The sequence below is a fragment of the Engystomops pustulosus genome, chromosome 4 (genome assembly GCF_040894005.1).
Source record: "Engystomops pustulosus chromosome 4, aEngPut4.maternal, whole genome shotgun sequence".
In the NCBI taxonomy this organism is placed as follows: domain Eukaryota; kingdom Metazoa; phylum Chordata; class Amphibia; order Anura; family Leptodactylidae; genus Engystomops; species Engystomops pustulosus.
In genome coordinates, this window is record NC_092414.1 from 147837876 (window position 1) to 147862112 (window position 24237).

Below are 24237 nucleotides of genomic sequence, written 5' to 3' on the forward strand. Positions count from 1 at the left end.
GCCTTTCTTCAGGATAGGTCATCAATAGTTGGTCTTTGGGGAATGCAACCAACCCCTGCCATGATCAGCCTATCTGAAGGCTACTTATTCCTAAAATAAAAACAATAAAACCTTTAAAGGAAACCTACCACTTGAAATGGCAGGTTTAAGAAGAAAACACCGAACACCAGCTCAGGGTGAGCTGGTGCCGGAGCTTATTTTTGTTAGAGTTTTAAACCGCTGTATCGCGGTTTAAAACACTTTTTAAACTTTATAGCCGGCGCAGGGAGGTACGCGCTCGGTGCTTACCATGCGCGCGGCTCTCCTTCACTTCCTATGTAGCCGTGCGCACGGTCTCGCGCATGGTAAGCGCCGAGCGCGTACCTCGCTGCGCCGGCTATAAAGTTTAAAAAGTGTTTTAAACCGCGATACAGCGGTTTAAAACACTAACAAAAATAAGCTCCGGCACCAGATCACCCTGAGCTGGTGCTCGGTGTTTTCTTCTTAAACCTGCCATTTCAAGTGGTAGGTTTCCTCTAAGCCTCTGCAGAGCACAACTTGACAAAGGAAAATTGTCTCTGGATGCCATGATGTCTCCTCATTCTACGTCTTCCCGGTCCCTACAACCCATGATTTAATTGGGTTTAATTGTGTGTCTAGATATGGACTGTAGAAATTGACCACTCATTGCAGTTTATTTAGATATGACCCATGTGACACAGAGACAAAGACGTCACAACTGCACACGCCCTGCTGCCACCTGCTCCGAGCACCACTGCACATGAAGATAACTGTTCTGTAATGTAGAACACTATTGTATTTGCCAGCTTTTATCTGTGGAGCAGCACAACACCAATAACTGGTCTTACTCTGCCAAGCTGGGAAAATATGCTTCATGTGCCATCCAGGGCAAACGTCACTGATCCCAGAATCAGGTGGACATTTTGAGATGAAAACACTAACCTGTAAGTGCATTTTGGGCACGGGAGTATTTTCTAAATGATTCCAAATCAAATATTTATAAAAACATATTTTTGAACAATTTTTAATTTTCTTGCTTCACAGAGAAATGTAATATTTAATCAGGAGACAACTACATGAATTATGATGATGAATAATAATAATGATGATATAATTACACCTATAATAGCTATAAATGGTTATAATTTTAGAGATGTCTGTTTGTCATGCTAATATCATGCCGTGCAAAATATTATACGCCATTTCTTTTTTTTTTATAGGCAGCTATCTGACAATGACTGCATCAAATGACTGCAATAAATTGGTTAAATTGAAAGAGTTATTAACATTTCTATTGCTAAGATAACATACAGCTGCCTCTTTGTATGTTTTTTTTTCTGTATGACTGCTTTGGTAAAGCCACACTTGTTTGCAAATTAGACACGGCCCCATGACCAGCTAGACATTGATGGTATGCATAGAGGAGAAATGGTCTCATTGTATGCTGTATGAATAATGACACAGGGACTAGTCACACAGACAACACTGACAGAACATGAAAATCTTTATTGATGGAATATACAAGGAGGGTATGGGACAGTATCCATAACCAATCACACCATATAGCATAACCATACATCTTTCAGCTAGCCGCATAGACATCTTAACCCTTTGTTTAAAATTTATTTCAACAATGAGATCAGATCCTGCAGAAAAACTTTTAGCAAAAAGAAAAACTTTTATAGTATTTTTATAGAGTATTTTATAGGATTTTTAGCTAAAATAAATTATACTCAACGTTATTAAAATTTACATTTAACTTATATGGTTAAAATAGGAAAGAGGCCCAGGTCATCTATACTAGCCCCTTTTCTATCTAGGTATCAGCTGCGAAAAAAGAAGGGGGCAGCTTTGTTATTTCACTGGACCACTTTACCTGCTCCATCAATCATGGCACTGATACACACTATCCTGTATATTATTCCTCCTGTGGCCCTACTGCTTTCTAACAGATTGTAAGCCCTGTGAGCAGGACCCTCACTCCGATAATAATAATGATTATTTATTTATCAATTTCTGTGGGGCTTTACAAATCCTATAGTTTCATATTATGTTATGACTCGGTAATATCTAATTTTGTTATATGTACCCCACTATATGTAAAGTGCTGCAGAATATGATGGCACTACAGAAATAAAGATTTATTATTTTATGATTATTATTAATATTATTATGAATATTATTGTCACTGACAGGTAGGAAGGGGACCTGCTGGTTTGTCTTACCAATTCCTTTTTCTTCATACATTCCATTAAGACAATGAAGAGCTGATGAGCCTGATTCCGGCTGTAGTTAAATGTTTTCTGAATGGTAACAAGAAGCTGATCACGAAGGGATTCACTGATTATCCTAAAAATACACCACAAAATGCAAAAATAGCCAAAGCAGGAATTTATTTTATTCTTATTTACACATTATTTTCACACACTTGAAGTCTTCCTGCCATTGTTTTCAGCCTACATGAAGTCTTCCTCTAGTTGGCTACAAAACAAGTAACTTTGTTCTGTGAATTCTGTAAGAGCCTCATGGCAGGGAGCCTCATAGGGATTAGTTTCAGGCTCGGACTGGTCCACCAGTGGACCAGTGAATCCACTGGTGGGCTCGGACACCTGTGTGCTATGGCAGGGGTCCCCCTATATGAGACCCCTTCAGTGGTAATAATAGTAGCTTTACTAAAAGTGGCTAATCTATGTAAGGATCATTGGTAGTTCGAATTGCAAAGCAGGAGGGGCTGTCTCATCTATAACCAGCAGTTCAATATACTTCATGAAGAAAAGGGACTGGAATTTAACTGAGCAGACTGGCAGCTTTTGTGGCGTTTTCCATCTGTGATGCTTAGATCTTCTCATGAGATGATCAAAAATAATGAGTGTTTTCAAACTTATTTATTACCTAAATATGTAATGGCCTCCTATACCATGGTTGTGTGCTCTGTAAATTGTATAAACCAAGATGGCACCATGATAGTGGGCTGTGGGTTGCTCAACTGAGCGCAACAGAGCACTGGGACTAGGCTGCCAAGGGTGACAGAAAAGGGCATCATCGGTAGGCAATGATCCCCTGCAATGTAGCCACTCATCATTAGAGATAACCAGCACCAGGTAGCTTAAAACGGCAGCATCACAGGCCACCAGTGCAGCATACAGAGCCACCCTCTGCATTCATTATAACACGGTAAACTACAATGGCATCCCCTACGGCCCCATCCTGTTAGTTATTTGTGTGTTACTGTGTGCGTAGCCTATATCCATGTATGTCATTGTTAATCGTAAACTTCTACCCCTTACACATTTGTAGCCTGTAAGGTATGTAATGTAGTGTGTAAATTTGTAACCAGTAACATTAAGCAATTGAGCAACAAGTTAACTAGACTCATAACATCGTGCGAAACTGTATCATCATGCCTCTCATAACATATGTATGTACCTGTATCCGTAACATGCAAGTCTATCTCTAAGAATGATTTGGACTATTCATAAAATCATACCCTGCTTCCTCTGAATACTTGTGGGCAAAAGAAAGTATGTCAGAGGCTCTTCCACTTCCATCACAGACAACTACCGGGATAGGCGGCTCTTCACGCAAACACTCAAGGACAATGGAGATAACATTTGGACCTCCTTCCACAATGAGTGCTACCACTGGCACACCTTGTCCTAGTCCTACAACATAAACAAAAAATACACTGAACTGGATGGCAATAAACATACAAATATAAAAACATTTTAAAAAAATGTCATAAGTAAATTGATGCAGTAGATGACAGCTGAGCATCCCTTTGTTGTCCCTGCCTCCATTTTATTCCCAGGCATAGGATGACAAAGGGAAACCCATGTGTCACATTATCATATCCTAGAAAATCAAAGTTAATAAGAGATTATATGGCATTACTTTATAAAATGCTTAATTATTCCCATTTTTAAACATTGACATGGAAAAATATAAATCTTTAAAGGAAATCTACCATTAAATCAAGCATGATAAACAAGTGACACTCAGTGATTCATTATTCATGGTCTCCTTCCTTCTAAAATAAACTTTTAAAGTTATGCCAATGAACCCAAGGGGCTTTGGTACGTGTTTCCAGAGACCCTCAGTGCTGCAGCATCACAGGTTGTTACAATGAGAAGAGCAGGTCTCCCCTCCCCCTGCTCCCTTCCTCCTCCCTCTTCCTGTGTAATCTAGCAGCAGTAGCAGGAAGTGCAGGGAGAAGGGAGACCTGCTCTTCTCATTATAACATTGAGTGAAAAGACATAGCTGGGGGGCTCTGGAAACCCCCAGAGCCCCTGCAGCTCATTAGTATCATTTTAAAAGTTTATTTTAGAAGGAAGGAGGTCATTACCACAGAAGATTACCACAGTCACAGCGCCTGGATCTATGAGTAAGTGGCGCTGGTTTATGATGATGGATTTTAATGGTAGAATTTCTTTATGACAAAGCACATGCACAGCACCACTATTTCCTATGGTTGTGTATTACTTTTCATTTATAAGGTTAGTGTTCATAAATTTAATTGACTATGGAAAACTATTAAATGTAACTGTGTTGTTTGTAGTGGCATCACTTCTGCCGGCCCTATTCCTACTTGACACTTACTTGATATTTCTTCACAAACACTACAATTCCATACATTTTACATGGTTTGCCTTGTGAAGTTGTTTCATGAATGTTTAGAACTTACTTGTATTGATTTTCTGAAGTGATATGTGCTTTTCTAACTGGCGTCTTAACTTGACTTCTGCTCCGTATTTTCCAAGTGTTCCATTATCCGCTAATATAAAGTGGGTATGAGTGTTGTTCAGTACAGATAGTTTACTTAGGGGATTAGACATTGTTTGGTAAGGTTTTGTTACCTGTTAATAAGATAAAATATTAACACAATAAATAGAATATTTACACAATTGTTACATAACTTGATCCTGACTGCCCACTGACTTTAGACGTTGGATGTTGTGGACCTCGAGTCTGCAGCAATGTCTTTTGGCGCCACTGCAGTTTCTCCTGCTCCTTCGAAGATTGCAAGAGCAGGATAGTTTCTTGGCTGTCTGAGGTAGTCTAGGACCTTAGACAGTACAATTATTTTATTACCACCTCTACCTTCTCCTCTCCTCACTACATAGCACTGATGTAGCACTGTGTTGTGAAAAGAGGCAGCTGAAGTTCTGACCCATTGGTCACACAATCGCTGGTGCCAAAGAATGGATCAGAGCTGCTGGATTTTATCAGACCCAGTAAATATCTAATCAAGTCTCAGTACAGCATTTGCCCCAACAGGGAGTTGTTTCCCCCTGAAAAAAAAAAATCCCCCAGGGGTTTTATTATGATCTCATGGAGGACATATAAAGTAAAAAAAAAAACATTTTGGGAGAATTATCAGAGGTGTCTGGGGTAAAACTGTTCTAGTTGCTCATGGCAACCAATCAGAGCTCAGGTTTAATTTTATAAACAGCTGTAAAAAAAATTTAAAAGCTGAGCTCTGATTCCATGGGCAACTAGAACAGTTCTCCTCTCAGACACTTCTGATTCTCCATTATACAGTATATGTCTAAAAATACATATTAACATTTCCTAATACAAAGGGTTAATTAAGGGGTTAATTTAATCAATATCATCACAATATATCACTGGAAAGTTATAAAACTAATTGTTAATTAAAAAGAACTTAAGTCTGCATGTCCTTATTACATTGGGTCCACATGTTCTCCTGGTCTATGAAATCTGAATAAGCACTAACATATATAACAAATAAGTGTCTATATAACAAAATTATTTCTGAACAATACAGTACTATCACAGTCACATATCTTACATCTTTTCCTATAAGATCCTCCTTGTTTTCCACAATTCCCCAAGGTGCAATTCCTATGGCACATATTCTTCCTCTGGACTTGGAAGAGTGGTCTTTCAAGGCATCGCCAACATGACGGATTACGCCTGTAATGAGAAATAGTAACTAGCTGCATTAATATCACCGTTAGAAAATAGTTTGATTATTAAATTAACGTTAAATATGTTTTCCTGCATCTCTAGAATATCCAGGGTTTTTTTTATTTTTTTTATAAGAAACAGTAGGTTTCTAGTCCAAGATTTGTGTGTGGTATTACAACTCATTCACTACATTAGGGTTATGTTGCAGTACCCAAATGGTCCACCAACAACTGTGTCTATTTATACATTTCATTTATCGGGTAATATAACAGCTATCTAAGATTTTGATCAGACACCAATGAGGTATCATCATTTCTGAGTTTCTAATATTTTGAAAGCTTTTCCTTAAGTGGCTTTGAAAAACCACAAACAGGAAATAAAGAAGTAACATGTCAATTGTTGCCAGAATTTGTTGAAATATTTAATGAGGATTCAGCACTATTATACTGTAATAATAGCATTAGGAGGCTTCAAAATTTCATAAACTACACCAAAACACATGAGTTTTATCAAGGTATTGATGCAGTATTGGTGAGGACATCAATGAGGTTTTGATGAAGTGGAAAAATGTATAAAAGAAATTTATCAAGCGCTGGTCGTTCAAAAGTTTTGTCGGATATACTTCGAGGCTCTGGCCTCTATATAAAGTATAATCTATATATATTATACAGGGCACATAAGCAAGTTGGCAGAACAAATCTGCATGATGTAGAATTGCGCTGTAACCTTCGTCAGGAATTTCACGGCCCAACACGGCCCACTGCACTCCCCTTTCTGCCCACATGGTGTGGGGGTTGCATAATGCAGAGAGTAGCAAAAAAGTAGCTTTTTCCAAGGAATTGTAACCTTTTCAAGCGCTGTATGCACACTAAACGTTACAGATCATGGGTACATTTACAAATAAAACAATACAATACAGAGAAATAAAAATGTCAGATGAAACAATAGGAATGAGAGCCCTAGTTGCAAGAGCTTAAAATCTTTGTGTACTTTCCAATGATACAAAATATTGCAAATGCTCAGCAGATCATACCTGTGCTGACTCCCCCAGTGAATATCCAGGCCCCAGTGGTCATGGCAGCTTTGATTAACCCTTTTCCAAACACTTGCTTTAGTTTAGGCTGCATTTCAAAGTTCTGGAGTCCACCATGTACAGAGATTAGAAGTTTAGGGAGTTCCAGCTGCCATTCTTTTACCATGAGGTGAAGTAGCGAGTCAGGCTTTGTGTCGTAAGATACCCGGATGTACTATAGGAAGACAATTACCATATTAAGAGTAAGAGACAAGATAAATAGAATTTCACCATTTCCCTGATTTCAGAAAGAACAATCTTCAGAGATAGGTCCACCTACTACATGTCTACTAACCAATACTGTATACAAAGTCATCTCGCTGAAGTTCATTGGCGTTCACTTGTGGACACATAATGTATATACTGATATCCTGGTGCTTTATGGCATATTTAATGACAATTACTCTATCTGCATGGATTAGCAATAAAAATGTATTTATATTGTAGATGAAAATGTAAAATATACTTGATATTTATGCACTTTTCATAGTGCATACATGAGAAACTACTGTAATGACAGTCATTCTGCTAATATAGCCTTGTATACCTAACCTTCAAGTGCACTGGCCTCTGTCAGGGTTTATCCACGCCATTTACTCTGACAGGGTTCAGGTTTGACATGAATGCACCTATTGTGTGAGATTTAGAGGGATTCCAAATTTTCTCTCCCTGGTGGGAGTCTGTGCCCTGGGCTGTAACCTCTGCAACCTTAGCAATTTAAAGTGAGAGTGCAAACACAGGAATATATCTACAATATTATATAACATGTGGAAAAATAATGCTAGTAGCAGACTTATAAGTATCTAACATCCCTTTACTTGAAGGATACTTTATTAGCTAGGTCAAGACTAACCCAATCCCTACTGTTGTGTGTGTTAGTGTTGTATGTGTTTTATGTGGACAATAGGATTGTTATGTTTTTTATGTAGCTTATTGTGCTTTATATTCATTGTGTATGGTGCCAAGATGTTGTATATGCCATCACTATATTTTGATATCTTCTTTTGTGTTAAGAAATCTGTTTGAGATAAAATAGCTTTGCAGTAAACTGCAAACAAAAATTTGAGCCGCATTTCAAATACTTGTAGAACAAAAGGGATGTGGCTTTCCTAAAAAAATCAATTTACAGGAACAACATTTTGCTGAATTTTTCAGATATAAACTCAACAAGACAGCAAATACAAATACCAAGTGTAAAATAAATGGTATGGTCATGGTAAATACTTACCATGGCCTTATTTGAATGTCCTCCCCCCTGAAACTCCAGTATTCCAAATGCATCTGTGGGATTTAACTGCGTGTGTTTGCTTATGGACCATTTTTCAGGCACAGTTTCAAGTTGTTTGTTATCTTCTCCATTCTTGTTAGCTATTGCATTTTGAGGAGGTGGGATGTGCTGAGTAATGAGCTGACCACAGCAACACCTGAAAGCAGAGCACCAACAGTTTATGACAGATCCATAACACATTCTGTCATTTCATATAACAGAAAATGGCTTTTGTTTGTCTGGGCATTTCATACATAACTGGCAGACTTACTGTTCATATAACCATCAGATTCCTAGTAATTACATTTAAATACATTACATGAATCAAACTATGCAAAAGATAAATCGACAAATGAATATATCTTACTATGCCTCTTTATTATAGCAATAGAAGAATAAGGGTTAAGGCACCTGTTGCTGTCTTTGCTGTTGGCAACTATGTAGATGCATTCTCTTTTGAAAAATGTCTTTTCTATCCAAGCCTTTTGACCCTGTGAATAAAAGAAACAGAAACATTTTTAAAATATGTGTGTGTAACCTTTGTCCTCCTTCTTGGAAAGCAAAGCCATACATTATGTCATACATTAAACTGATTTCTCAATCCCATTCAATTCACAGACATTTTGGATCCAATTCAGTTCTTCTCTATATAATGGAATTATTTTTATGGTTACTATGCTGATAATAAATTTACTCACTATCTCTTGTTGTTTCAACTCTGAATATGGCACATTAATGCTTCACTTCATGTTTTTTAGGCTAGGTCAGCAGTATGTATAATAGAGCCTAATGTATAGTATACATGCAATGCTGCACATGCCTTTCTTTTTTTTACCTAGAAATCCACTGTACATAATAAAGTCAAATCCAAAAGTACAAGGGAGAAAAACTGGAATTACTCTTTGGGAGTTTTTCTTACATTTGCTCTCTTTTCAGTAGAGGCCTCCATGCATTATATATTATAACATAGCGGAACAGTACCTCGTTATTTTAATGTACCTTGAGTATTACTTTCACACAACTTAATTAGATAAAATAATGAGTGGTGCAGTTACTAAACATACATCCTATACATTGTCTATAAGACGGTTACTTCTGGCAAATAATAATTTTTTTAAGACATGTTTCCCATTTTCTAATTCGTTGTCGTCACAGCATTTAATCAGGTTTAAGATGTAAAAATATATGTACCCAAATAAGATTTACAATTCTTGTAAGAAGAAAAACTCCTATATTATATATGTTTTCATGAATAGAAAAATTAGAACACTGGTAAAATAATAGAAGTCTGTTTTGAAGCTTCTAAAGTTTCACTGTTCTCGTTTATTTAGTCCTCTTTCCGACTACATGTATAATCCAGTTCATAAACTTCAGTACAGACACGAAAAAAATGTACATTTTGTAAGATGTGAGGACACATAATTATAATTATTTAAGACTTGCTATTTCCTGTAGTACAAAAAAATGGGTTAAGAAACATAAAATTGCTAAAGTGTAGAATCTATTAGGATTATGACAGATTAACTGTAGTGGTAAGGCGGAAGGACAGGAAAGCTATTTTGTCTAGAGAATAACAGATATTAGCAGTAAGATCAAGTGTCTAGCAAATGTTCTGTTAATTCCTCAGTGATCCCATCTATCCTGACTAATCACATTGCTCTACTAGAGATCTATGTCTCTTTTACTTCATAATATGTGAAATTATGAACATTTTGCTATTTCAGTTTTCTCTTCTCACTTTAATATAAAGTAATACTTTAAGTCTGACACCTACTTTTCATAGCAGGGAGTCATCTTCCATATCTGTAGTATTTCCATTTCAAAGACCTATATAAATACTTATATAATAATCATATTATAATTGCTCAACAACTTAGAACACTAAATATTAAAGTGTTCTCTGTAGTACTTGTATATATTTATTCATACATACCTTAGATAGATAGATAGATAGATAGATAGATAATATGCTCAAATTCTAATTATCAAAATTGTAGTTTTTGATAATTTACTCCACCGCAAACCTAACACTAACGAGACTACTTACAAGTGTTGGTAGTCCAAAGGGCTTCTAAGTGTTTACAACCATGACTTGTATAACCGTATTCAGACAAAAAACTGATGAAAGGCATACTGTTTACCAATCTTATAGAAAAAAAGTGATCATATGATTGTGCTTTTATGATTCATGATCATTTTCATGTGACTAAAAAGAGGATTGAATGACATATTGTAAATAGAATATAGGGCAGTAACTACTTAGCCCTGTAGGTGGCCTGTACAACATGTGTCATCACTGTTTGCTTAGGGGGAGAATATGACAAAGTACCACAGAATACCGGTATGTAGATGTAAGATTTATACATAACTGCTCTGTTGCTTATTATAGGTTTGTAGCACCTAGTTGCAACATCCTTTTTTTATTTTTCACAGAATATGAGACACAAACTGAGACAGAGCCTCCAATGCTTAAGTGAACACAGGCTTTTTTGGTGAAATAAAAATATTCAAATTATAATATGAACACTTAACTAAATGATGAGGGATTTTAGTAAGTTTCTCTGAAGGGTATTATAGTTTAATTAAGAGTGATTAATGCTAAGAATAATTAAGAATATTATCATGAGACTAGTGATTTGTGAAAGTAGATCATGCTAATTTTCCCTGAATGTTAGTATTAACATCTATTGACCAAACATATATCAATAAAAATAAAAAAATATACAATTATTTAAAAATATATGGCATCAACCCATTTCACACTCACGTCTTTCGATTTACCATAAACATTTTTTCTATTATTCCTCTCAGTGTTAAAAATGATTAGGTACATATATCATGCATTATGCATATACATAACAATGGTGGATGAGTCCCCAGTGAAGAGCAAAAATAAAAGTAAAATATTGAAATACACAAAAAAAAGGAAAAGAAATATTGAATCTTACAAATTTGAATCTCTAATAATATGTCTGCTAGTAAAAGTTTCAAAATGTTAACCAAGTAATTTTAGGAGGCTATTGATGTAGCATCAAAGGTCTGCTCCTATCTTCCTACCTCAGAAGTTCTTGAAGGACAGACTGTTGCGTCTTGCCTTGCTGGTTGCCTTCTGGAAGTTCATGAGAAACCCTGAGGAGAAGGGTTGCCGACACTTTAAGAAGAGAATCTCATATGATAAGCATGTGAGCAGCCTCTTTGTCCAAGCCAATCTCATGACTGCCTTTGAAGGTAATCCTTTACCAGTCCCATGATCCATCTCCCTGCCCAGAGGGTATTTTCATCTCATGGTGGAACAAGGCACAACAAATCTACTTTGATAATGCCCAAATCTCCAATTTGTTAAACCTTCTGTGTGACTATAGTAACTGGAAAAATGCCTACTTTGCAGAAGGAACGCAGAAACTTCTAATCTGAAACTTTGCTCCCTCTGCTAAAAAATTTCAACATTATTTGCATAATTGAGACAATTGGACATAATAGGCCCTTTCAGGGGTCCTCATTAATCTACTCATTCTTTTAGCATTGAGAAAGGAGGTCACCCTGCATTAATTACAGCTAATCCTTTCTAAAAACTAATTTGAAACTTCAGTGAGATTTCTGCATGAAATACTCAAATCATCCAACAATCCTCTATCGAAAACCTAAGACTGTCCACATAGGCACGTCTACATCTCAGACATGTCCTTTTACAGGTTAAAGCCTTAAATTATTCATTAATGTAATTGTCAAGAAACATTACTTACACTGAACACTTATTATATAAAGTGTTGTATATAAAATTCCTATATGCAAAATGTACAGTATATAATCGGATATATATGCTGCATTTATTGCACCAAGTTGCATAAAGCAATAAAGGATACACTCTGCATAGTAGCTGGAACACTAGTTAGTAACAACCTGCAAAAAGAATATATGAACCATAAATGTATCCTTTTAAGTGTAGCAATTTATTAAATGTATAAGTTTACTATTTATAGCTGAAAGGGACAAATATTCATAAGTTCCTAACTATTGAGCCTCACATTTACATGTGACTATGGTTGGTAAATTAGATTATTTATCAGTATGTGGCTATATAATATAGAAGTACATTTTATTAAAACTAATAGTATTGAACAAGGTTCACATCAAGTTTTGTGTATATACCATTAAATTCCCCTGATACATAACTGCCATGTATCCACATTCTTTCACTTTCATGTGCCTTTTTGCATACATTTGGCTTATACTTGCAGTGTACTGGAAGAGCAGTTTCCAAAACTGCTTCTCATGAAGACATTTTATGGTTGATGTTGGGCACTTGTCTATTCCCAGAAAATCTATACTCAACATATACAGTGCCTGTCATAGGGGCATGGTAATCCCACCACCCCAGAGAATAGGTGTCCCTGCTGACTCATTTATTACTCAAGGAAGAAGAACTTGTGATTGCCATACATATAGTGAGGGATTAACACATATGACAAACAAAATGATTCCTCAAAATGTGGGGTTTCCAGACATGGCTGGATACCAAGCCAGTATTATGAGACATTTTACAGGTATTGTGTTTTTTATTATCTACAAATCATAGCTTTGAGCCTTTGTGAACCTTTATCATCCCCACCATCTCCATGTTTTGCCTCCTATGATGCAGTTAGTGTTGGTGTGTTCAGGTTCAGCACTTCCTAAACGTGTGGGTAATGTGCAATATGCAATCTATAAGGGGCATAAGGAAACTTTGAGATTAGAGATGAGCGAACATGCTCGTCCGAGCTTGATGCTCGGTCGAGCATTAGGGTACTCGAAACTGCTCGTTGCTCGGACGAATACTTTGCCCGCTCGAGAAAATGGCAGCTCCCGCCGTTTTGCTTTTTGGCGGCCAGAAACAGAGCCAATCACAAGCCAGGAGACTCTGCACTCCACCCAGCATGACGTGGTACCCTTACACGTCGATAGCAGTGGTTGGCTGGCCAGATCAGGTGACCCTGGGATAGACTAGCCGCTGGCCGCGCTGCTCGGATCATTCTGTCTCTGGATGCCGCTAGGGAGAGAGCTGCTGCTGGTCAGGGAAAGCGTTAGGGTGTTCTATTAGCTTACTGTTAGGCAGGAGTGATTCTCAAAGAACCCAACAGCCCTTCTTAGGGCTACAATAACGTTCTACTTTTTTTATTTTAATTTGCATCTTTTACCATTTTGTGAGGAATTAGCAGGGGGACTTGCTACCGTTGTGTTTAGCTCTTAGTGGCACACATATCCATAGCAAAGACCGAAGTGGGAAAATTCAGTAGGGGTTGGATTTCTATTAGGCAATAACTCAGTGTCATCTCATCTGGCATAGTAGTGTGCTTCCTTTGATACTTGGCTAGAAAATAGCCATAGGAGAATACAAATAGCTTCTTGAAGCCTACAGTAGCGTTCTATATATTTGATTTCTGGTTGATCTGCTGGTGGCTGTAGTTTCTGCAGTGCATGTACTTGCCAATTCTGAGCAATTTGTAGTGAGACTTGCGACCGCTGTGTTCTGCGCTTAGTGGCGCACATATCCATAGCAAAGGCTGAAGTGGGAAAATTCAGTAGGGGTTGGATTTCTATTAGGCAATAACTCAGTGTCATCTCATCTGGCATAGTAGTGTGCTTCCTTTGATACTTGGCTAGAAAATAGCCATAGGAGAATACAAATAGCTTCTTGAAGCCTACAGTAGCGTTCTATATATTTGATTTCTGGTTGATCTGCTGGTGGCTGTAGTTTCTGCAGTGCATGTACTTGCCAATTCTGAGCAATTTGTAGTGAGACTTGCGACCGCTGTGTTCTGCGCTTAGTGGCGCACATATCCATAGCAAAGGCTGAAGTGGGAAAATTCAGTAGGGGTTGGATTTCTATTAGGCAATAACTCAGTGTCATCTCATCTGGCATAGTAGTGTGCTTCCTTTGATACTTGGCTAGAAAATAGCCATAGGAGAATACAAATAGCTTCTTGAAGCCTACAGTAGCGTTCTATATATTTGATTTCTGGTTGATCTGCTGGTGGCTGTAGTTTCTGCAGTGCATGTACTTGCCAATTCTGAGCAATTTGTAGTGAGACTTGCGACCGCTGTGTTCTGCGCTTAGTGGCGCACATATCCATAGCAAAGGCTGAAGTGGCAAAATTCAGTAGGGGTTGGATTTCTATTAGGCAATAACTCAGTGTCATCTCATCTGGCATAGTAGTGTGCTTCCTTTGATACTTGGCTAGAAAATAGCCATAGGAGAATACAAATAGCTTCTTGAAGCCTACAGTAGCATTCTATATATTTGATTTCTGGTTGATCTGCTGGTGGCTGTAGTTTCTGCAGTGCATGTACTTGCCAATTCTGAGCAATTTGTAGTGAGACTTGCGACCGCTGTGTTCTGCGCTTAGTGGCGCACATATCCATAGCAAAGGCTGAAGTGGCAAAATTCAGTAGGGGTTGGATTTCTATTAGGCAATAACTCAGTGTCATCTCATCTGGCATAGTAGTGTGCTTCCTTTGATACTTGGCTAGAAAATAGCCATAGGAGAATACAAATAGCTTCTTGAAGCCTACAGTAGCGTTCTATATATTTGATTTCTGGTTGATCTGCTGGTGGCTGTAGTTTCTGCAGTGCATGTACTTGCCAATTCTGAGCAATTTGTAGTGAGACTTGCGACCGCTGTGTTCTGCGCTTAGTGGCGCACATATCCATAGCAAAGGCTGAAGTGGCAAAATTCAGTAGGGGTTGGATTTCTATTAGGCAATAACTCAGTGTCATCTCATCTGGCATAGTAGTGTGCTTCCTTTGATACTTGGCTAGAAAATAGCCATAGGAGAATACAAATAGCTTCTTGAAGCCTACAGTAGCGTTCTATATATTTGATTTCTGGTTGATCTGCTGGTGGCTGTAGTTTCTGCAGTGCATGTACTTGCCAATTCTGAGCAATTTGTAGTGAGACTTGCGACCGCTGTGTTCTGCGCTTAGTGGCGCACATATCCATAGCAAAGGCTGAAGTGGCAAAATTCAGTAGGGGTTGGATTTCTATTAGGCAATAACTCAGTGTCATCTCATCTGGCATAGTAGTGTGCTTCCTTTGATACTTGGCTAGAAAATAGCCATAGCAATAGGATAGGATTGTTTGGTTCTAAAAACTCAAAAAAAAACAAAAAACACAAAAAAAAACAAAAAACACAAAAAAAACACACAAAAAAAAAAAAAAAAAAGTAAAAAAAAAAAAAAAGTTATAACTCTCATTTTAAAAATGTTTAACCCCAGGGCTAGGGGTAGAGGACGAGGGCGGGGACGTGGGCGTCCAACTACTGCAGGGGTCAGAGGCCGTGGTCCTGGGCGGGGTGAGACACCACCTGCTGATGAGGGAGCAGGGGAACGCCGCAGAGCTACACTCCCTAGGTTCATGTCTGAAGTTACTGGGACTCGTGGTAGAGCACTGTTGAGGCCAGAACAGTGCGAACAGGTGATGTCGTGGATTGCTGACAATGCTTCAAGCAATTTGTCCACCACCAGTCAGTCTTCCACGCAGTCCACCCATGTCACCGAAATCCCCACTCCTCCAGCTCCTGCACCTCAGCCTCCTCCCCCCCAGTCTGCCCCCTCCCAGGAAAATTTGCCATTTGAACCGGCATACTCTGAGGAACTGTTTTCTGGACCCTTCCCACAGTCACAAACCACTTGTCCGGTTGCTGCTGAGCAATTTTCCGATGCCCAGGTTTTCCACCAGTCACAGTCTGTGGGTGATGATGACCTTCTTGACGTAGTGGAAGTGTGTAAAGAGGTGTCCGACGATGAGGAGACACGGTTGTCAGACAGTGGGGAAGTTGTTGTCAGGGCAGGAAGTCCGAGGGGGGAGCAGACTGAGGGATCGGAGGATGATGAGGTGACAGACCCAAGCTGGGTTGAGAGGCCGGGTGAACACAGTGCTTCTGAGACGGAGGAGAGTCCTCGACCTGAACAGGTTGGAAGAGGCAGTGGTGGGGCCAGACGGAGAGGCAGGGCCAGAGCTGGTGCATCAGCGCCACTGTCAACTAGTGAAGCTCCCGTGGTGAGGGCTCTTGCGGCGAGGGCTAGATCTTCAGAAGTGTGGAGGTTCTTTAAGGAAACACCGGATGACCGACGGACTGTGGTGTGCAACATTTGCCAAACCAGGCTCAGCAGGGGTTCCACCACTACTAGCTTAACTACCACCAGTATGCGCAGGCATATGAATGCTAAGCACCCCACTCAGTGGCAACAAGCCCGTTCACCTCCGGCCGTGCACACCACTGCTCCTTCCCCTGTGTCAGCTGCTAGTCAGCCCCCTGCCCAGGACCCTGGCCCAAAAACCCCATCGTCGCCTCCACGATCCTCCACAGCATCCACCAGCGTTCAGCTCTCCATACCCCAGACGCTGGAGCGGAAACGCAAATATAGTGCAACCCACCCGCACGCCCAAGCCCTTAATGTGCACATCTCCAGATTGCTTAGCCTGGAGATGCTGCCCTATAGGCTAGTAGAGACCGAGGCCTTTCGCAACCTCATGGCGGCGGCCGCCCCTCGGTATTCGGTCCCCAGCCGCCACTACTTTTCCCGATGTGCCGTCCCAGCCCTGCACCAGCACGTGTCAGACAACATCATCCGTGCCCTGACCAACGCCGTTTCTGACAAGGTCCACCTGACCACGGACACGTGGACGAGTGCTGCCGGGCAGGGCCACTATATATCGCTGACGGCACATTGGGTTAACTTGGTGGAGGCTGGGACCGAGACTGACCCTGGGGCTGCTCATATACTGCCGACGCCGAGGATTGCGGGGCCTACCTCGGTCCAGGTGTTTCAGGCCTACTATGCCTCCTCCTCCTCCCACCCCTCCTCCACCTCCTCCTCCGAACTACCATCCGTGGGCACGGCGCCATCAGTCGGTAGCTCTAGGCACAGCAGCAGTGCCGTCGCTAAGCGACAGCAGGCGGTGCTCAAACTGCTGAGCCTAGGCGACAAAAGGCACACCGCCCAAGAGCTATTACAGGGCATCACGGCGCAGACTGATCTGTGGCTGGCACCGCTGAACCTCAAGCCGGGAATGGTTGTGTGTGACAACGGCCGTAACCTGGTGGCGGCTCTGCAACTCGGCAGACTGACACATGTGCCATGCCTGGCCCATGTGTTAAATCTGATAGTGCAGCGTTTCCTCAAGACATACCCCAATCTGTCTGATTTGCTCACGAAGGTGCGCCGCATCTGTGCGCATTTCAGGAAGTCCAGCCCAGATGCTGCCACTCTCAGGGCAGCGCAGCGCCGCCTCCAACTGCCCGCTCACCGACTGTTGTGCGACGTGCCCACGAGGTGGAATTCAACACTGACCATGTTATCCAGAGTTTACCAGCAGCGCAGAGCGATTGTAGACTGCCAGATGTCAACTTCCACCAGAACTGGTAGTCAGGTCAGTCAGCTTCCTCAAGTCTACAATGAGGAGTGGACGTGGATGTCTGATATCTGTCAGGTGCTGAGTAACTTTGAGGAGTCAACACAGATGGTCAGTGGCGATGCCGCCATCATCAGCCTCACCATCCCGCTGCTTGGCCTGTTGAAAAACTCTCTGGTCAGCATGAAGTCGGAAGCTTTGCGCTCGTCACAAGAGACGGGGGAAGAATATTCCCTTGTTGATAGCCAAAGCACCCTGAGGTCTGTTTCTCAGCGCATATCGGAGGAGGTGGAGGTGGAGGAGGATGAGGAGGAAGAGGAGGAGAATGTTGGCGAGACACAAGAGGGGACCATTGTTGAGTCCTTCACTGTTCAGCGTGTATGGGCAGAAGAAGAGGAGTTGGAGGAGTTGGAGGAGGAGGAAATGGACAGTCAGGCCAGTGAGGGGAGTGAATTCTTACGCGTTGGTACTCTGGCGCATATGGCAGATTTCATGCTAGGCTGCCTATCCCGTGACCCTCGCGTTCAAAGAATTTATTCCAGCACCGATTACTGGGTGTTCACTCTCCTGGACCCACGGTACAAGCAAAATCTTGCCACTCTCATCCCTGCAGAGGAAAGGAGTGTGAGAATGCATGAATACCAGCAGGCCCTGGTGCACAAGCTGAAACAGTATTTCCCTTCTGACAGCACTAGCGGCAGAGTGCGTAGTTCTGCGGGACAAGTAGCGAGGGAGAGTAGGCGAGCAGGCAGCTTGTCCAGCACTGGCAAGGGTACGCTTTACAAGGCTTTTGCCAGCTTTATGTCACCCCAGCAAGACACTGTCACCTGTCCCCAGTCTCGGCAGAGTAGGGCTGATCTTTACAGAAAGATGGTGAGGGAGTACGTAGCTGACCATACCATCGTCCTAAATGATCACACAGCTCCCTACAACTACTGGGTTTCAAAGCTGGACATGTGGCACGAACTGGCGCTGTACGCCTTGGAGGTTCTTGCCTGCCCTGCCGCTAGCGTCTTGTCCGAGCGGGTTTTCAGTGCAGCTGGTGGCATCATCACCGATAAGCGTACACGCCTGTCGACTGACAGCGCTGACAGGCTGACGCTTATTAAAATGAATAAAGGCTGGATTTCTCAGAATTTCCAATCTCCACCAGGTGAAGGAAGCTCAACCTGAATAATTGATCCACTCCTCCTCCTCCTCCTCATTTTCCTCCTTCTCCTCCTCTTTGTACAGTAAAGCAGAGGAAAATGGCTATTTTTTGACAGGGCCCACTGGCTCTTGCTATACTTCATGCATTTAATTTTTCTGGAGGGCCACCTACCCGGTCCTCTGTTTGAAACAATTTTTGTGAGTGCCACATACAGGCACTCAATCTATTCCATTTTTCTGGAGGGCCACCTACCCGGTCCTCTGGTTTGAACAATTTTTGGGACTGCCACATACAGGCACTCAATCTATTCCATTTTACTGGAGGGCCACCTACCTGCTCCTCTGGTTTGAAGAATTTTTGGGACTGCCACATACAGGCACTCAATCTATTCCATTTTACTGGAGGGCCACCTACCTGCTCCTCTGGTTTGAAACATTTTTGGGACTGCCACATACAGGCACTCAATCTATCCCATTTTACTGGAGGGCCACCTACCTGCTCCTCTGGTTTGAACAATTTTTGGGACTGCCACATACAGGCACTCAATCTATTCCATTTTACTGGAGGGCCACCTACCTGCTCCTCTGGTTTGAAACATTTTTGGGACTGCCACATACAGGCACTCAATCTATCCCATTTTACTGGAGGGCCACCTACCTGCTCCTCTGGTTTGAAACATTTTTGGGACTGCCACATACAGGCACTCAATCTATCCCATTTTACTGGAGGGCCACCTACCTGCTCCTCTGGTTTGAAACATTTTTGGGACTGCCACATACAGGCACTCAATCTATTCCATTTTACTGCAGGGCCACCTACCTGCTCCTCTGGTTTGAACAATTTTTGGGACTGCCACATACAGGCACTCAATCTATTCCATTTTACTGGAGGGCCACCTACCTGCTCCTCTGGTTTGAACAATTTTTGGGACTGCCACATACAGGCACTCAATCTATCCCATTTTACTGGAGGGCCACCTACCTGCTCCTCTGGTTTGAAAAATGTTTGGGACTGCCACATACAGGCACTATCCAAATTAAATTGTCTCCATAGCAGCCTCCACACGTTGTCTCCATTCCTACCTCCAAAAGTCGTCCATATAGCTGCCTCCATACATCGTCCCTTTATCAAACGAGGTGTGTCAGGCAGAAATTTGGGTTGTTTTCATGGATTCCACATCAAAGTTGTTAACTTTGTCGCCACCCTGCTGTGTAATCCACAAAATATACTTGCAAACTTTTACCATTTAGGGATATTATTTCAGCGCTTCTTGCGCATCTGTTTACATTCCCCTCACCCGCCATATCCTAAACTTATAAGAACGCTACTACACTTGATCTTATACAAAAGTGCTGTTTGGGGAGTAGCCTAGAGACAGGGGCTTGGATTTGCGAAAGCTCGCCTGGCAGCGGAGCGCCAGCTCCATGCGCATCATGCGCTTCTTGCGCATCTGTTTACATTCCCCTCACCCGGCATATCCTAAACTTATAAGAACGCTACTACACTTGATCTTATACAAAAGGTTCTTAGAAGTGCTGTTTGGGGAGTAGCCTAGAGACAGGGGCTTGGATTGGCGAAAGCTCGCCTGGCAGCGGAGCGCCAGCTCCATGCCAAGATCCAACTAACATAGTTTTAACTGCAGCACCTTTAATCTACTACTAGTTCACTGCCTCCATACATGGTCCCCTTATCAAACGAGCTGTGTCAGGCAGAATTTTGGGTTGTTTTCATGGCTTCCATGTTAACTTTGTCGCCACCCTGCTGTGTAATCCACAAAATATACTGGCAAACTTTTATCATGTACCGATATTATTTGAGCACTTCTTGCTCACCTCCTTTGGTTCCTCTCTGCCACCCATTGGTTTGAAGCCTGAGTCCATTTAGGGTATGTCGCCATGACACTCTCTAGCCTGCTGCCGCTGCCTCTGCATGCCGTCCCCTATAGTGTCAGGGTCAATTATTGCATGTTTTAGATGCTATCTAGCTTCATTCTGTCACTCTGTCATGGCCATGCTGTTGCCCATAATTTTGGCATAATGGTGCGTTTAAGCAGCCTCAGAGGCATCCATGCATGCTGCCCCTGCTGTTTCCTGTCCATTTCCGTGGTGTTTCCATCCTTTTCTGAGGTTCCCAGGTGTTTGGCCAAGCTTCCCTGTGCAGAGCCTTGGTCCCCTTGAAAAATGCTCGAGTCTCCCATTGACTTCAATGGGGTTCGTTATTCGAGACGAGCACTCGAGCATCGGGAAAAGTTCGTCTCGAATAACGAGTACCCGAGCATTTTAGTGTTCGCTCATCTCTATTTGAGATTCATGTGATGCTTTGCCTCTATTTCATATAAAACAATTATAGTGTTTGTGAATAAACATGTTTGTAACAAGCAGGGATATCACCCAATGTGCCGGCCATTTAGAGAGGCAGGGAATATGCACCCGAATCTGCATATACTCTCATTTCTTTTTATAACACTGTATTTAATATATTTATACTTTTGGGCGCATTGCATATATTTCAATGACTTTCAGGGGAAGGGGAACACATTTTTGAAATTTGCCTTGATGAATAAATATCCTATATAACTTTGTAGCCACTGAGGAAGGCGCAGAAGCTCAGAAATGCATTTGGAATTTTTCAAGCAAACCTTCTATGTATCTATAAATTATGCTGACACTAAGCTATGTGCTGCACAAATAATTGGAATTGATTCTGTTACTTTTTTTTTTTAGATTGACTCTAAATCCAAAGTGTACAATTGTCTGGAAATATCAGTGGCTTCCGTGGTATTCCAACATTCCGGCGAAGTGGTATCTCAGATCAAGAATAACTCTACGTAGGTGACATGAGACGCTTGCGCACTCTACAATGGCCAATGCCTTGAGGATGCCGAAGGAGAAGGGAGCTTGCTTATGGACTGAGTTTGCAAGTATAATATCTATTTCTGTTCTTACATTGTTCCTAAGTATAGACTATATGAACTTAGAACTTGTTCTGGAATCAATTTTTATATAATATGGAGTAACAGAGAACGCTTTGAGTGGATAAAAATAGAATCTTCAACATTTTCTACAAAAGGTTTGCTAGTACCATATAATTTTTGCAAGGGCCCTTCTGGGCATATATAACAGAATTTTTAAATATACAGATTTGTATATGGTATTTATTGAATTGTTGATTTATGTTTTTTATTGCATGTGTTATATTATTCATTTTGTGTAATAAATAAAATGTATTGGACATTGCCGTGTTAATTTTCATTTCAATGCCTTCATTTTGTTCTCCATGATACCAGGGTCAGCAGTGTGCATGTACTTACAGTTAGCGAATATCGTATAGGGTGCCTCCTTATATATCATATAATGTGAGACTGCTGTACTTTTTGATACAGTCAATAGTTGTTTTACTTTCGTTCTGTAGAAATCAAAGCCAGGTAACACAACCTAAATAGCTGTGAATCATTCATGTAGACGAGTCAATAGGAGATAGAACAGGCAGTGCACTCGTCACTTAATATTCTATGTCACTGGGAGTCTGGTGAATGGAATGCTTCTGTTCAAGGAGATTGTTTCCTGTTTCTGTTTTATTCCTATGTGCGGTCACTCTACGTTAGCAGCTATTGAGTGTCTAAATTAGTGCATAATAAAATGGGGCATGTCAGGGCTCTCAAGTGACCCAGGACCTAGCCCCACTATCAGCCTCACTTCAATCGCATTCACTTCTACCATGCTTATGTTTGTATTGCTATTTATAGACAAGTTTAAAGGAAAATTTTGGTTTTCATTATGTAATCTGTTTTATTAGTGGAGTAGACTGTCTCTAAATATAAAATGGTGCAACATTAGGAGAGCTCAAATTAAATAATAGCCCTAAAACATGCCATGTGGCCACTGGTATTCAGGTATTCCTCTGTTATGTTAATTTTTTATGTAATTTTTTGATGAAATCTAACATCAACTGGAGAAAGCCAGATTTGTAAAAAATCACCTAGACAGAGATATTCATGTTATATATCAGTTATATACAGAAGGCAAAGTTATACATCACCTAGATACAGGCAGGTATATTATATAACACTTACTTATAAAGTTCCACCTAAATATTCCACCATTATTTCCTGGGCTGTTGTCCCAACATACTAGCCTGAAGGATAAAGAGGATTTATCATTGCTTAGTAAAAGCCATAAAATGAATAGCTATGAGATGATCCAACAGCATTTTTAAGTCAATTCAATCACATTTGGATTTTTTTGCAATGAATACGCAATGGTGTTACTAGGAGTACTTTGGGGGAATTCATTAAGACTGGTGTGTTGAAAGTTCCCCCTGCTGGTTCCAACATTTTTTTACTATTTGCAACTTCTTAGTAAATAAGAGATCAAACTCCTCCAGTTCTGAAAGCTAGACCAGTTCTGAACCGGCAGAGTTTTCTGCTATAGTCTCACTATAGCAAATCCCTGCCTTCCCCGCTCCCCAACACGCTCAAAGTGGCATGCTGGCTGTTGAAACAGGAAAACTGTTGGAGATGTGTCGATTCATGTGCCTTCTCCTCCAGAAAACTGGCAACGGCATAATGACCAAAAGCCCTCACACAGCACTGAAAACACAAAAAGGTATGGCTATTGGAAGGGGAGAAGTAAATAATTGGATAAAAAACAGTGGTGTTTTTCGGAGGAAGCTGCATTTTTTTAAACCAACCTTAAAAATAAAGGCTAAACTGGCTTGTGATTATGATATTATTATATTGGTTTGGTTCCAAGGTGTAAAACAGTGCAATGTATTGTACTTTGTATTAGAGGTAATCCCCATTCACTTGAATAGAAGTAAACTGCAATGAGGTCATGTGACCAAGGGTCATAACTTTGAAAACAGAAACATTATTCACTTCCAAGCTGTTTTCCGGTGAGGAGGAAAAGTGCTAGGCCCCTGATCTGATTTTGATGACCTATACCTAGAATAGTTCATCAATATCATTATCAGGCAAATTATTTTAAGGAATTTTTAAGGATTTCCTTAAGGATTTAAGAAAACATCTGCCTATTGTAACAGAGTGTGTGGAGAAGTAGTGGATTTGCCCAAGGTACCTCACAAATAAATGTTTTTAAAAGCAACAAGGATGTCAGTTGTTTTGCAGGCGTCTCTGTACTGGGTTTTTTGGAACCTGTGTTGCTGGAGGGGGGAAGTGATGGTGGGCTCCACTCCAACCAGACTGTCCAGATTTTGGGATGTCCATGTTATCAGCCTAAAGCTGTGCTGGGGTGATATAAGCTGAGCAGTGCTGACTAGAGATGAGCGAACACTAAAATGCTCGGGTACTCGTTATTCGAGACGAACTTTTCCCGATGCTCGAGTGCTCGTCTCGAATAACGAACCCCATTGAAGTCAATGGGAGACTCGAGCATTTTTCAAGGGGACCAAGGCTCTGCACAGGGAAGCT

The 24237-nt window shown here is 41.0% G+C and overlaps 1 protein-coding gene across 6 annotated transcripts in view; it reads right to left on the reverse strand.

The window, feature by feature from the left end:
- Positions 1–24237, reverse strand: part of TRPM1 (transient receptor potential cation channel subfamily M member 1) — a 144364-nt gene that overhangs the window by 46095 nt on the left and 74032 nt on the right. For all 6 annotated transcript variants that reach the window (XR_011854980.1, XM_072148027.1, XM_072148022.1 and 3 more), the window contains exons 2-8: positions 8679–8758; positions 8229–8424; positions 6962–7175; positions 5810–5934; positions 4682–4853; positions 3488–3662; positions 2226–2349 (exon numbers count right to left, since the gene is read on the reverse strand). Coding sequence is in view for 5 of the 6 variants with exons in the window: in XM_072148027.1 (XP_072004128.1) it covers positions 2226–2349; positions 3488–3662; positions 4682–4853; positions 5810–5934; positions 6962–7175; positions 8229–8424; positions 8679–8758 (1086 nt within the window). In the remaining variant the exon portion in view is untranslated. The remainder of the gene's footprint in view (positions 1–2225; positions 2350–3487; positions 3663–4681; positions 4854–5809; positions 5935–6961; positions 7176–8228; positions 8425–8678; positions 8759–24237) is intronic.